Source organism: Psammomys obesus, unplaced genomic scaffold, assembly GCF_907164565.1.
Source record: "Psammomys obesus unplaced genomic scaffold, mPsaObe1.curated_primary_1811, whole genome shotgun sequence".
Lineage (NCBI taxonomy): Eukaryota > Metazoa > Chordata > Mammalia > Rodentia > Muridae > Psammomys > Psammomys obesus.
Genome location: NW_026590767.1, coordinates 4283324 through 4295800, shown reverse-complemented (window position 1 = coordinate 4295800; position 12477 = coordinate 4283324). Strand labels below are relative to the sequence as shown.

Genomic DNA, 12477 nt, shown 5'->3' with positions numbered 1-12477 from the left:
ATAGAAGAGTGTCCTCTGACTGCCAGGCACGTGCCACTCCGCACACACTAAGCACATACTTAAGAAATGATGCCTATGATTAATTACAACCCTCCTGCTATAGGTCGCATCCCTGAAAGCTTACGAAACTGTGTCAACAAAGAATTCTTCGTTACTTCAGCTCCTTGGTCAGTCATTGACCAGCAAGCAATTCATCCCGAGCTCAACGGTGCCACATACAGGTAAGGAAGGAGAAGAACTGAAGTTGTCTGGGCCTGACAGCATAAAGGAGATGAGGAGGCAAGAAAAGCCCAGGCCTGGGGGATTAATGTAACCTGGGCCCTTAAAAGAAAATCAGCCATTTCAATGTCTGTTGTGTTCTATTTTCAGTGCCTAAAACCGGGGGGGTGGGGGTGGGGGTGGGTGTTAAGACAGTGTTTGTGTTGCCCTCACTGGCTTCAAAGCCCGAGTGTTGGGGTTCTATGTGCATCTGTTGCCCCAGGATCAGCCCAGCAAATTCCATGCAGAGGGTAGGAGATGGGGCCAGGAAGGTTCCGTAGTAGTCACCTGGAGTTTAAGGTCACAACCCCAGCTAGCCTGAGCTCCACCAGTGCCTGCTGCAGACTGCCTCCTCTTGAAAAATGACACCAACATTTCCTGGTTTGACTCTTCTGTCCAAGGGAAAAAAAACTTCTAATGTGGAACAAATACACTTAAAGGTTGCTGGATTCCCCCTCAACCATTATTGCTGCCTTCTAGGGAAATTTATTGATTCCACTGCATATAGAGAGGGACAAAGCCACAGCCTTCCAAGAAGGTGGCATTTGGCGCTCTGAACACTTGGCAATATCTGGGGCCAAATCATCCTTTACTTTGGCTGATCTGTGCACTGTAATGTTGAGACGGTCCCACACCCAGCCATGACAGCTAGAAATGTGACAAGATGTTGTCACATGTTCCCTGTTCTAGTCCTAATACTTGAACAAGTTGGAAGGATGGGACTTGGCTTAGTTTATATGAAATGAAAGCTCTGAAGAACCATGCTATGTGTTTGCTTGCAGATCATATGGCTGTCCATTCTACACAGTCTCATCTTTGTTTATCTGAGGTTACTTTGTTCTTTTGTGACACAGTCCAACTCTAGTCCAGGTTAGCCTGAAACTCATGGAAATGCTCATGCATCCTCACCCCCTTGCCTTGAATTAGGAGGTTGTCTTGTTCTGGTTAGTCACCAGGCCAGGGCCAATCTCATCTTCTCTGCCCTCACACAGACTTGTGTACAACACAGCATCATAATCCCCTGTTCATTCACATGAGTGCCCACCCTTCAGAGCCCCACTCAGTTCCTTCAACTCATAAGACTTTCTTGCTCCCTGGAACATTCCATGGTATGGAAGGGATCAGAGCTTAGAAGACCCTTAACTGAACAAAGGCTTTTAGAGATGTTGGGGACGGGGCAGCTTCTGCAGTGTGAGATGGCCCATCCTTGCTACCGCAGTTAGAAAGGGTTTGGGAACTCAAACAAAATCAGTTAATACATTGAGTCACATTGACCTTAAGAACCATATGGTTTGTAGACAGCTCATCCTTATACACATACAGAGAAAGGCACTGGAGCACCCACAGCACCAGTCCTCCTCTCTTGAGAACAAAGGACCAACCAGCCTAGTGAGTTAAGCAGTCACATCAGTGACATAAGTGGCCACATAAGAGCCACAAGTCTGTTTTTCAGTTCTGGAGGCAGAAGTCTCAGGAAAAGACACGACTACATATTGGGAGGAAGGCTTTCACACTTTCTCATTTACCTCAAAGGTTCCATTTCCTAGTATGTTAGAGATCAGCATCTGAACGTAGGAACTTAGGGAGAAAACTAGTAAAATAGCCACATTTAACTTTTGAGTACTTTGTGAAATATGCAGGGAAATCAGTCATGTAACCTGATATCTTTCAAAAGCAACCTCGAGTCTCAGTAGCACAATGTGTTTGGCTATTTTTAGCTTGTTTTCTTTACAAAATCCACGAAAGTATGTACAGGTAAATACCTTCCTGTTGCCTTAAAACCAGTCCAACTGTAATTAAAACTTCAGTTTGTTTCTTTGAACCGGGTACCACAGTTTCATATAGAAATCTAGTTTCACCTTGTTTTGGTGTTAACTTCACCTTGTTTTGGTGTTAAGGCTAACAAACCTTTGTGTCCAGTATGATTGGAAGTGGGGAAAGGCTAAGCATTTGGCACATGCAGCCTGGACTTAAGGCTGTGTTTCTGTGTGTTCTCAGGTACCCACCAGGCATTGTAGGTGTGGCTCCAGGAGGGCTTCCTGCAGCTATGGAAGGGATCATCCCTGGAGGCATCCCGGTGACTCACAACCTCCCCACAGTGGCACACCCTTCCCAAGCTCCCTCCCCCAACCAGCCCACAAAACATGGGGACAATCGAGAGCACCCCAATGAGCAATAGCAGAGAATGCTGGAAGGTAATCATTCAGATAAACTCGGGACCAAGAGACAGTAGAAAATGGATAAACTAAGAAGGAATTTGACGTTCTTTTAAACTGATTTTGGACATCACTGACATTGCAGTGTTAAAGCTACAAGAGGTAAAAAACTGAAGATGGTTTCTGCTTCCGAAGTGTGGAAAGACTAGGACGTGATTTATTAACGACCAACTTCTGTTATTGTGTGTTAAGTTTTTCATCTGTGCATCAAATCACAAAGAATAAATAGAGCTTTTCCTTTATCAGTCAGTCCCTTGGGCACAGCAGATCCTGAGCAACTTGCTCTAGAATGTTGCATCAAGAGCTCCGAATATCAATAAAAAAATTGAGAGGAAATCCCCATCAAGACTAGTCCGTTTGGTCTCGAGGGGCTGGCTGCCTCCTTTGCTGATAGGAAGATTAAATTGACACAAGATGGGGAGGCCGTTGTGTGCCTGTGTAGACATCTACACAAGCAGATTGAAGAAGTAAAAGCTCCTGTACAGAAGGATCTCACACCTCAGCAACAAAGTTGGTTGTGAGTTCAGTAAACCCTCCGATGATGCAAAAACAAAAAAACAAAAAAACAAAAAAAAAAAAGGAAAAGAACAAAAAGAAAAAAGTATTAAGTTTCACAAGCTGTTTGTACTCAAATATATTTTCTCAGTTTCAGATCCTCAGCTATTTTATTGAGTGGAAAGTCTTGGACAAGAAGGGTTCAAGAAGAATAATGTTGCATTTCCTTATGTCTCAGGAAACACTTTTTATGGTAACTTGTCAGATTGTCTATGAACAAACCCACTTTTTTAGACATTGATAAATTCTTTTCTTCACGTGATATTTTATACAAGAACACTTCAGATGTGCTATTAGATGTGACTGATTTTAACAAATCCTATTAGATTTGTATCAGCTAGTTACATGTTCTATTCATAGTCTTTTGTGAATCATTGCCTTTTTGTTTTTAAAGATGGCCTATTTTGAGCCTTTGTATAGGTACATTCCTGTTTTTGTGACAAAAGAAAAACTTTAAACTGTCCCAAACAGAAAAATAATGGCTATCAGAAGTATGTTTTGTTTTAGTGTGAGTTACCGTTACTGTATTTGTTTATTGTAAAGGTGGACATTTAGCGTTCAGTGCAGTTTTCAATAAAAAGTAATTAAAATTCTGTTAAGTCCTGACATTTAAGTACATCTCACCTATGTAAAATCTAGCCCTTGAGATGTCATCACACTGTCAGTTAGCCAGTTCGCAACTCTTGTGGTGATACTGGTGACAGTGTCTGACCTCACAGAAGTCCAAATTAGGCAAACTATCCTGAAGTGCTTTGGAGTGAAGTCAATTCCAGAAACAAAATCGGTCAAATTTTTTAATATGCCCCAAAATAGGAATCCTTTTATTTATTTTTTTTTTTTGGGGGGGGGGAAGAGGGATAACCTAAGATAATATTTATAAAGTGTTGCAAAATAACACAGTGACCACAGACTAAGAACTTCCAAGTTCTACTTACCTCCTGAAGTAGCATTCAACACTTTTTAAGTCCCACAACTCCAAGTTTCAAACTCAGAGCTCTAAGTCTTTTCTTATCCCTTCCCACATTTTTTCTTTCTCTCTCTCTCTCTCTCTCTCTCTTTTTTTTTTTTTTTTAATGAGAGAATTGTCTTGCAGTAAGCCTGTCCAGCCTGCCTTCTTTTCAGGAGGGTGCTCTATCTTAACTGCCCTATAAAATGTCCTCATTTGGCAAACACTACCTTCACAATCACAGATCTTGTCAAACACTGACAATGAAATACTGATGAAGGAGAGGTCCCCGCGGTCCACATAGCAGTATTTTAGAGCCTAACAGTCAGAAACAGAAAAAGTCAGATTTGAATCCATGGTGTACCTAGGTTTTGTTTAATTAGATCGTGGTTGCGCAAACAGTCCTTTAGAAATGATTATATATAAACTGACTCCAAAGAACGACAACATCAGAATAAAAACGAAGTACTGGTTTCATCCTAGAAAAAGAACCATAAAGTCCACGCAGTTATAAAAGTATTACTGTCCAGAGTCAGTCTAAAGAGACCTAAACCTGTCACCTGGCCACGTATAATCTTTGACAAAGGATGGCATACATTTTCTTGGAACAATAATTATGGCTGTTGGTTTAGTTCAAGAGCTTAACATAGCACTGATTAACAAAAATGTTGGCATTTTCACAGCCAATCAGTCTGCTATAGAAACTACTGAAAGCCCCATTCCTGTCTTAAGAGCCTAAGAAATAGAGCTAATTCTTTCCCACAGGGAAGAATGTGCTACCAATCAAACTATATGTGGTCAGGGTCACCAGTCATAAATAAATAAATTCAGAGGGAACTTGGGAAAGGGCACTCCCGAGCCTGCAGGACAAGGCTCAGCACTGAGCCTGACTGCATCACAAGGTTTGGGTGCCATGCAGATCCACCCAGAGACCAATTTTCCCCTCACAGTTCTCTGGCTTCGCTTAACTGGATCTCTGCTTGCTTAAAAATCAACTCTACACATGGAGAACAGCTATTCCAGATGCTATGGATGCTAAGTACTCAGAATGACAGCATTCTACTATAGACTTGGTTATCATTCACTATTTAAAATGAAAACCACATAGTCAATTTGTAGGAAAATCTTAACCACTGGAACAGTAACATTTACCAGTATTGATACCACAATTCACTTACATGGAGTCACCTACTGTGAAAATTTCTTTCTCCAGTTTTTGCATGCAGCATAAATGACCTTTCATCTTGGGAACACCTTGTTATTGAGTGTTCACAAGAGACAGGACTAAAGACACAACAGCTCATAGATATTTTTCTCTCTTTGGTATTCCAATACCATCTCATCAGAAAACAAAGATTTAAAGGTTTCATGGCCTTTTCATTAAAGGGGGAAGAAATGTGCATATTTGCTACTTTGCAACTGCTTGCCATGTCAGTCTAAGTGCTTATCAGGACACTGTTGTGTTCCTGAGGAGGTCAGAAATGTTTACCCAGTATTAATATATACCTGAAGTGGTCGAATAACACTTCATGTAAATTTTTTCTAAGATTATAGTTTTAACTTTAAATAATGGCTACAACTAACCAACATGCAAAAATTCTCAGACTACACAGAAATTGATCATACAATGCATTGACCACCTTAACTGCATTTAAAAAAAAAATCTTTATTCTGTACTGAACTGTATTCCCAATCAGCCTAAGCAAAGGCATACAGGATCTGCTTAGAGCAGAGCTGACAAAGACAGTACGAGTCTGAAGACCATCTGCATGGCCACCCGAGAGCAGAACAGCTGAGTTTAAGTAACTGTCACACAATCCACCCAGTGACAAGTGAGCCTGCTCCCTTTCCGTTCATCCAGGGAATACGTGCACAAGTGCACCTGCCCAGAGTCAAGTGCCCCCTTTACAGGGCACTCTTCCAAACAAATAAATAAATAATGAAAGGGGAAAGGGGCAAATCAGAAAACTTAAACAACAGAAATCAAAACCTTCTTAAAAACGAGACGATATCTATGTAAAGTTCACTCCCCCCCCCCAAAAAAATAATAATAATAATAAAAGCTAGTTTTTCTTGCCATTTGTTCCTAAGGATTTGATTTTCATTTTATTGGGCACAACAGGAACTAAATTATTAATAAAATAAAGGCTTGTTTATTTTTATCTTGCCGTGGATAATTTGTACAAAGTTTCCAAATCTCTGAAACAATGGAAAATGGGTCTTTTATGGTGGGAGCAGGATGTCAGGTTCTAATGAGAGTATCTCAAAGGTTTATCTGCCATGTGCTTTTTGTGAGTGCCCATGCTGGGAAAATGTTCTCAGTAATATGAAGATGCTGGTGCACTTTTGCTAGTACACGACTTCTTACACAACCACATGCGTTTCATAGACAGATTTACAATTTGAAAGAAAAAAGTTCTGTCAATAAAATTAGGGTGGGGTTTTTTTTTGTTTGTTTTTTTGTTTTTTGTTTTTTTTTACAAACTGTAGTTCAACCAAAGTTCTCCATCTCCTCATGCAGATGCACTCATTTTCTCCAGTGGGTGTGGAGCAGAAAGATACTTGGGCACAGATCCCACAGGGTCTGGCTCACTTCATGCTGCATATTCTGCTTTGAAAACCACACAAACTTTGGGCCATCTCAGACCTGATGCCTTGGTCTTTTTGCTCCTTAGGTGTGTTTGTTTTCATTCATCCTCATCTTCCTCATCTTCCTCTCCATCAGACAGGGATGTACAAGGCCGGATCTGTCTGTAGCGGTCAAGCCATTTTTCTACCATTTGTGTGACCAAGGGGTGGTTTCTCCGCCGGGAGCTTTTCTGCATGGCCACTAGAACTCCCCCTTCAGTCACACAGCAGTCCAGCCACTCTCTGAGCAGTCTCTCTTGCTGCTCCTCATTACCTAGCTTTTAGAGAAACATGAAAAAAAAGGCAAAGTAACAGCAGGTCAGACACTTGGTAGGAATAACCTGCACTGCTGCGATAATGAAAAGCAAAAGCAAACAGTTTGACTCTAACTTCAACCTGGGTATCATTAAAACCCCAGTTTTTTGTGGTTGAAATTAAATGAGGAAATAGCCTTCCCAAAACTAGAGTTACAACACCCTAGAAGGTAATTTATTTGACATGCCCCTCACAGAAAATGCCAAAAAAGGTAAGTTCATTGAGTAAATTACATTTGAGCTGGAATTGTACAAGTTATGGCCTATGAATTCTTTTCCTTGATACTGTGCTTAAGTGTTTTGTGGGCATTACTAGAATATATAATAAACAGCCAATAATTTTCTAGAACGTGGGCTTTCTTGGTATTCTTTTACATATCCTCAACTAACTCCCTGTCTGGTCACTCCATGTACCCCTCTGTCTATTCACTCATGCTCTACAAGGTCCAATGGGCTATGTGTCCCCTCAGCTCCTTTGCTCCCCTTACAATGACTTAAAATTCTCTACCCGAGTGTGGTGGCACACAACTTAAATCCCAGACAGGCACTGAAATTGAAACCCTGTCTCAAACCCAGACAAACGCAAGACTAACACTGAGCCCCCCCTCCCCACCTCTTTTTAAGCCACAAGTCCAGTAACCAGCCTGCTGCCTTTTTAATTTTGAAAAGGTAAGTCTGAAAAATACTGACTGGTGCTCACAGAAAAGTTCCTATCACCATTCACACATGTGGTAAGTCCCTTAGCACTACAGATGCCACTACTTCTGCAAGGACCAGGCTGGTCTCTGGTCACTGCCTTAGGTAACAAAAGACAACATGCTACTTACCTCCTGAGCAGAAAGGAAGTGCACATGGAGGAGCTTCCTTTCACTGTCAACCAGAGGCAAAAATGTGATGGTGACATCATCATCAGTGTTCAGATTAGCACCAGCACCTCGGTTGCCATACCCATCATTCTCCATGGCAACCAAAGCAGAGAAGTGGCCCCTTGTATAGCCCAGAGCAATTGGACTTTTCCAACAAAAACTCTGTTCCCACAGCAAAGGCAGATAAACTCCTAAAAATAAGAAAGAGCACAAGGAGCAAGTGCCTATCCAGGCACCCAACCCCCACAACCACTGCCCTACCTCCTGAAATCCAGAAGCTACTCTGCCTTTCCCATTATTATTACTTTGCAGCCCCAGCTATATATTCATAGTAAATAAGACTACTTAGGGTACTCTTGAGCAAAGGCTTACCTTGAAACCGAGTATATCCTAAAGTTTCTCCCCGGAAACTCTTATAATATTTTACTCCATAAACTATAATTGGTCGTCTGAGAATATGCGCAAGTACAAAAATGTGTGTCTGTTCCAAACTTGCTCCGGGCTGTACACACAAAGAAAAAATAATAATTTAAAACACATTTATTACCAGTCCCAAAAACTGCTGTGTAAAAAAGCAATACTATTTTCAGTGGATTATCTCAATCCAGAATTATAGAAATCTCTGGTATCTATGCATAAGTATTGTTCATATCCAAACAGATGTAGACAACTGTTTCGCAGTGTTGCATTTACTCTCCAATCTCAGCAGGTTCAGAGAGCAAAGGACGCGTCATAAAATGACAGAATTTATGCTTACCGTGAAAGTCCTACCTACAACAAAGTTCTGAAGATAGCTTTACTGTGTACAAAGTTAAAGGATCCATCTCCAGCTACAGGCACTCTAATAACATATGGCCATAAGGTACATTATTTCACAGATCAGCCACTGTGGACCCTGCATAAATGGCCCAAGCAGAAGGAACTTTGTGTATCAGGTTTCAATGAACCTGGCTAGACAAATAGTTATTTTTTCAGGCTGCAATTTTCCCCAAATAACACATGAATGCAGTCATGAGGGAACAATCTACAGAATTTCTTCCTCCAAGCCTGGCAGCTCAGTTCCATCCTTTAATTACCTGCTGTGAGCTTGAACCCAACAACTGGAACTACTGTGGAGGGCAGTAAAACAACATAAAGCCTCTGACACAGGGAAAACAAGCAATCTGGACTGTGCAACACTTGTAAGTCATCATTAGAAATTTTGTTTCTGGTGTCCATTACCCTTAATTAAGCAGCACAGTTCTACACTGATGAGATATAATCAGCACCTAGAACACAGCTGATTTCCAGCAAGGCAAGCATTTTTTTCCACATGATTTGATCAAACAGTCTGAAGAACTCAAGAATATATGGATTACCACTCTTTAACAAAACAAAATATAGCAAAACTTGATGCAGCCTTACCTGACTAGCTAGAGAGAGTATAAATGCCCAGTCTTCTTGCCACTGTTCTTCCCTTAGTGAAAAATGTAAACCAAAGCTCTGGGAATACCACGATTCCCAGTCTTTCCAGCGAGTGTAAAACCTAGCAAGCAAAAGACAAAAGAAAAAAAAAAAAAAAAAAAAAAAGGTAAGTGCTAGCCTTGAACCAGCAGTATACTGACCGCTCCAAACATTTATTAGTATAGGGGTTTTTTTTGGCAATTCCTGTCAAGTTAATGTTTACATTCTGGTAACAGACACATTTTAGAGTATCTCCAACCAGAATCAAATTCACTATCTAGTTAACTCTAAAATTAGAGTGAAGAAACGTTTTATTTTCATTTAATAGTATATTGGTTTAATAAACTCAAAAGCCAGGCATTGGTGCCACATACCTATAACACTACAGAATTTGCAGCCAGCCTGGGCTATGCAGCCAGACTCGAAAATAAGATGGTCAAAATGTCATTTGAGGTATTAGACACAAAGATGACACATTTCCCCAGTCATGTATCACTCACTATACTATGTGTGACTACAATGCCTCATAAACATCCCACTGTGTTCTTAAGAATATCAAGATCACATGTCCTCATAAGACATGCTTGTAATCCCAACACTGGGAAGTTGGGAATAGGAGAATCAAGAGCTCAAGAATCACCCTTAGCTGTGTAGAGGTTTAGGCTGTTCAAGATCTCTGATCCAAAAGCCAAAACTAATAAATCAGTATCGCCATCTGAGATTTCTTTATGTCAATAAAATCTTGTGATTACATGAAAATCTAAAAAAAAATTTTAACTAGAAAAACAATGCCTTATTTATATTTAATACCCTTTAAAACATTTCTCATATAATAAATTAGGCAAACACGAAAATCACAATGGGTCACTGGGAGACTGAAGCAAGAGTAAAATCTATTCTATATCAGGTATACAATTAGAAACAGAAACTGGCTGTGGCAGCACACACCTGTGATCCTCGTGTGTGGGGAGCTGAGACAGCAGACCTACAAGTTCCATTATCAGCCAAGGTAACCAGCTGGAATTCGGATAAGAACTTCACAAACTGACACATAAATCAATAGGGAAAAACTAAAGGTCTGAAACAAATCTTACTTAATAGTCAAATTTAAAAAATTTAAGACCAGAACTGTCATGCAGTCTTCTACAACAACCAGCAAAACCCTCTGAAGTAAAGACAGCCACTTAAACTTGAAAAGGCACATTTATGTTCCAGGGAAAAGAAGCAAAAGACAACACTTCAGCAAAGAAGAGTTAAGCACATTTTTAAAGTAATTTAATAAAGGGTTCTGTAAAAATTAAGCTTATAAATGTCAGAGTTTCTAAAACAGGATGATTGTGGTGGTTTAAATAGGAATGGCCCCAAAGTCTCGTATGTGAATGCGTGGCCCCTATGTAGAGGCACTATTGGGTGATGTGGCCTTGTTGGAGTAAGAGTAACCTTGCTGGAGGAAGTGTGTCATTTTGGAGGTAATCTTTGAGGCCTCCTATGCACAAGCTATGCCCTATGTGGCACAGTCTTCTGCTCCTTGCAACTCCTCCAGCAGCATGTCTGCTTGTATGCTGCCATGCTCCCCACCATGTGAACCTCTGAAACTGTAAGCTAGCCCCAATTAAATGTTATCCTTTGTTAGAGTTGTGGTCACAGTGTTTCTTCACAGCCATAAAACCCAAACTAAAACAATGTTTCAGAGATTTCATGTTCGGTCTGCATGTACACCTGAATGCCAGAAGAGGCACCAGATTTCCTTACAGATGGTTGTGAGCCACCATGTGGTTGCTGGGATTTGAACTCAAGACCTCTGGAAGAGCTAGCAGTGCTCTTAACCTCTGAGCCATCTCTCCAGCCCTGAGATTTAATTCTTAATTGATTAAGAAAGTATTTTCGGGTCTGGAGAGATGGCTCAGTGGTTAAGAGCACTTGTCTTGTGACGACCCAAGTTCAATTCCCAGAACCCCCACAGTGGCTCACAACTCTTACCAGTTCGAGATGATCCCATGCCCTTTTCTGACTTCTGTGGGCCCCAGGCACACATATAGTACACAGACATACATGCAAGAGAAACACTCATATACATAAAATTAAAAATAAATCTAAAAACAAGTTTCAAGTATTTTTCAAATTCAAAATATTAAAGAGGGTTTCTAATACAATAACATGTTTTTAAAAGATAGCTTACACAATAGCTTAGTGTTCAAAGAACATCAGAAAGTTGAACGCCAATAAATAGTTTTTAAAAGCTTAAGAGAAATTTCTTCTAACTGACGATGTATAGTTAATAATTTCTTTTAAAATTTGTGAGCCAGGTGGTGGGGGCACATACCTTTGATCCCAGCACTTGGGAGGCAGAGGCAGGCAGATCTCTTTGAGTTCAAGGCCAGTATGGTCTACAGAGCAAGTACAGGAAAACTAACACTACACAGAAAAACCCTGTTTCGAAAAATAAAACAAAACAAACACAACAATAACAAAAAGAATTCCTGTTCTGAGTCCTTTAGCTTTTTGGGGGGAGGAGTGGGGAGTATAAGATTTAGGGTCTGCTTAACAGTTTTTACAAAAAGCCAGCCAGGATTTTGATTGTTTTTGCATAAATTTTGTAGATTAATGGCAAGAATACTGTCAGCTTTGATATCTTAGAATCCATGGACAGGAACTTGATTTTTCAAATATTAATCTAAACTTGCCTGGTTGCACTTGTTTATACACTGGGTATAGGCTGATGGTCCTTGTGTGGCCACTAGCTTCAGGGGTTGAAAATTTGGTCTTGGTATGTGTGTATGATTGTAACTTAAAGAACTCTCTTAGTTTCTGTGAGTTTTGATTGCAATCATTACCTAATTTCTGACTAATCAGGAGCTGTCTCATTTATAAAATAACTTTAAGTACTTTAACCAAAAACTTTCTGGGTCAGTGAAATGGCTCAAAAGTAAAAGAACTCGTTGTCAAGCCTGATGACATTAGTCTAATCTCCAGGACATATAGTGGAGAACTACTCCTACAAGTTGTGTTTTGACTTGTGTTCATACATTATGAATCATACACTCACAAACATCAAATACATCACAGCACACACTTTTTTTTTTTTTTTTTTTTTTTGGTTTTTTAAGACAGCATTTTTCTGTGTCTTGTCATTTTCTGCCTGTCTTGGACATGGCTCTGTAAGCAGGCTGGCTTGAACTCACAGAGATCCACCTGTCTCTGCCTTCTGGAGTGCTGGGACTAGAGGCATGCGCCACTGTGCCTGGCTTAGT

At 40.4% G+C, this 12477-nt stretch overlaps 2 protein-coding genes across 6 annotated transcripts in view; one reads left to right on the top strand and one right to left on the bottom strand.

The window, feature by feature from the left end:
• Ctbp2 (C-terminal binding protein 2) overlaps positions 1 to 3628 on the top strand; it is a 126781-nt gene extending 123153 nt beyond the window's left edge. For all 4 annotated transcript variants that reach the window (XM_055608965.1, XM_055608963.1, XM_055608964.1 and 1 more), the window contains 2 exons: positions 104 to 221; positions 2257 to 3628. In XM_055608965.1, the coding sequence (XP_055464940.1) occupies positions 104 to 221; positions 2257 to 2437 (299 nt within the window). In that variant the 3' untranslated portion in view covers positions 2438 to 3628. The remainder of the gene's footprint in view (positions 1 to 103; positions 222 to 2256) is intronic.
• A 2799-nt stretch (positions 3629 to 6427) lies between these two features.
• The window catches only part of Zranb1 (zinc finger RANBP2-type containing 1), a 52992-nt gene continuing 46942 nt past the window's right edge, over positions 6428 to 12477 (bottom strand). For both annotated transcript variants that reach the window (XM_055608968.1, XM_055608967.1), the window contains 4 exons: positions 9188 to 9308; positions 8156 to 8285; positions 7745 to 7974; positions 6428 to 6881 (listed from right to left, as the gene is read on the bottom strand). In XM_055608968.1, the coding sequence (XP_055464943.1) occupies positions 6663 to 6881; positions 7745 to 7974; positions 8156 to 8285; positions 9188 to 9308 (700 nt within the window). In that variant the 3' untranslated portion in view covers positions 6428 to 6662. The remainder of the gene's footprint in view (positions 6882 to 7744; positions 7975 to 8155; positions 8286 to 9187; positions 9309 to 12477) is intronic.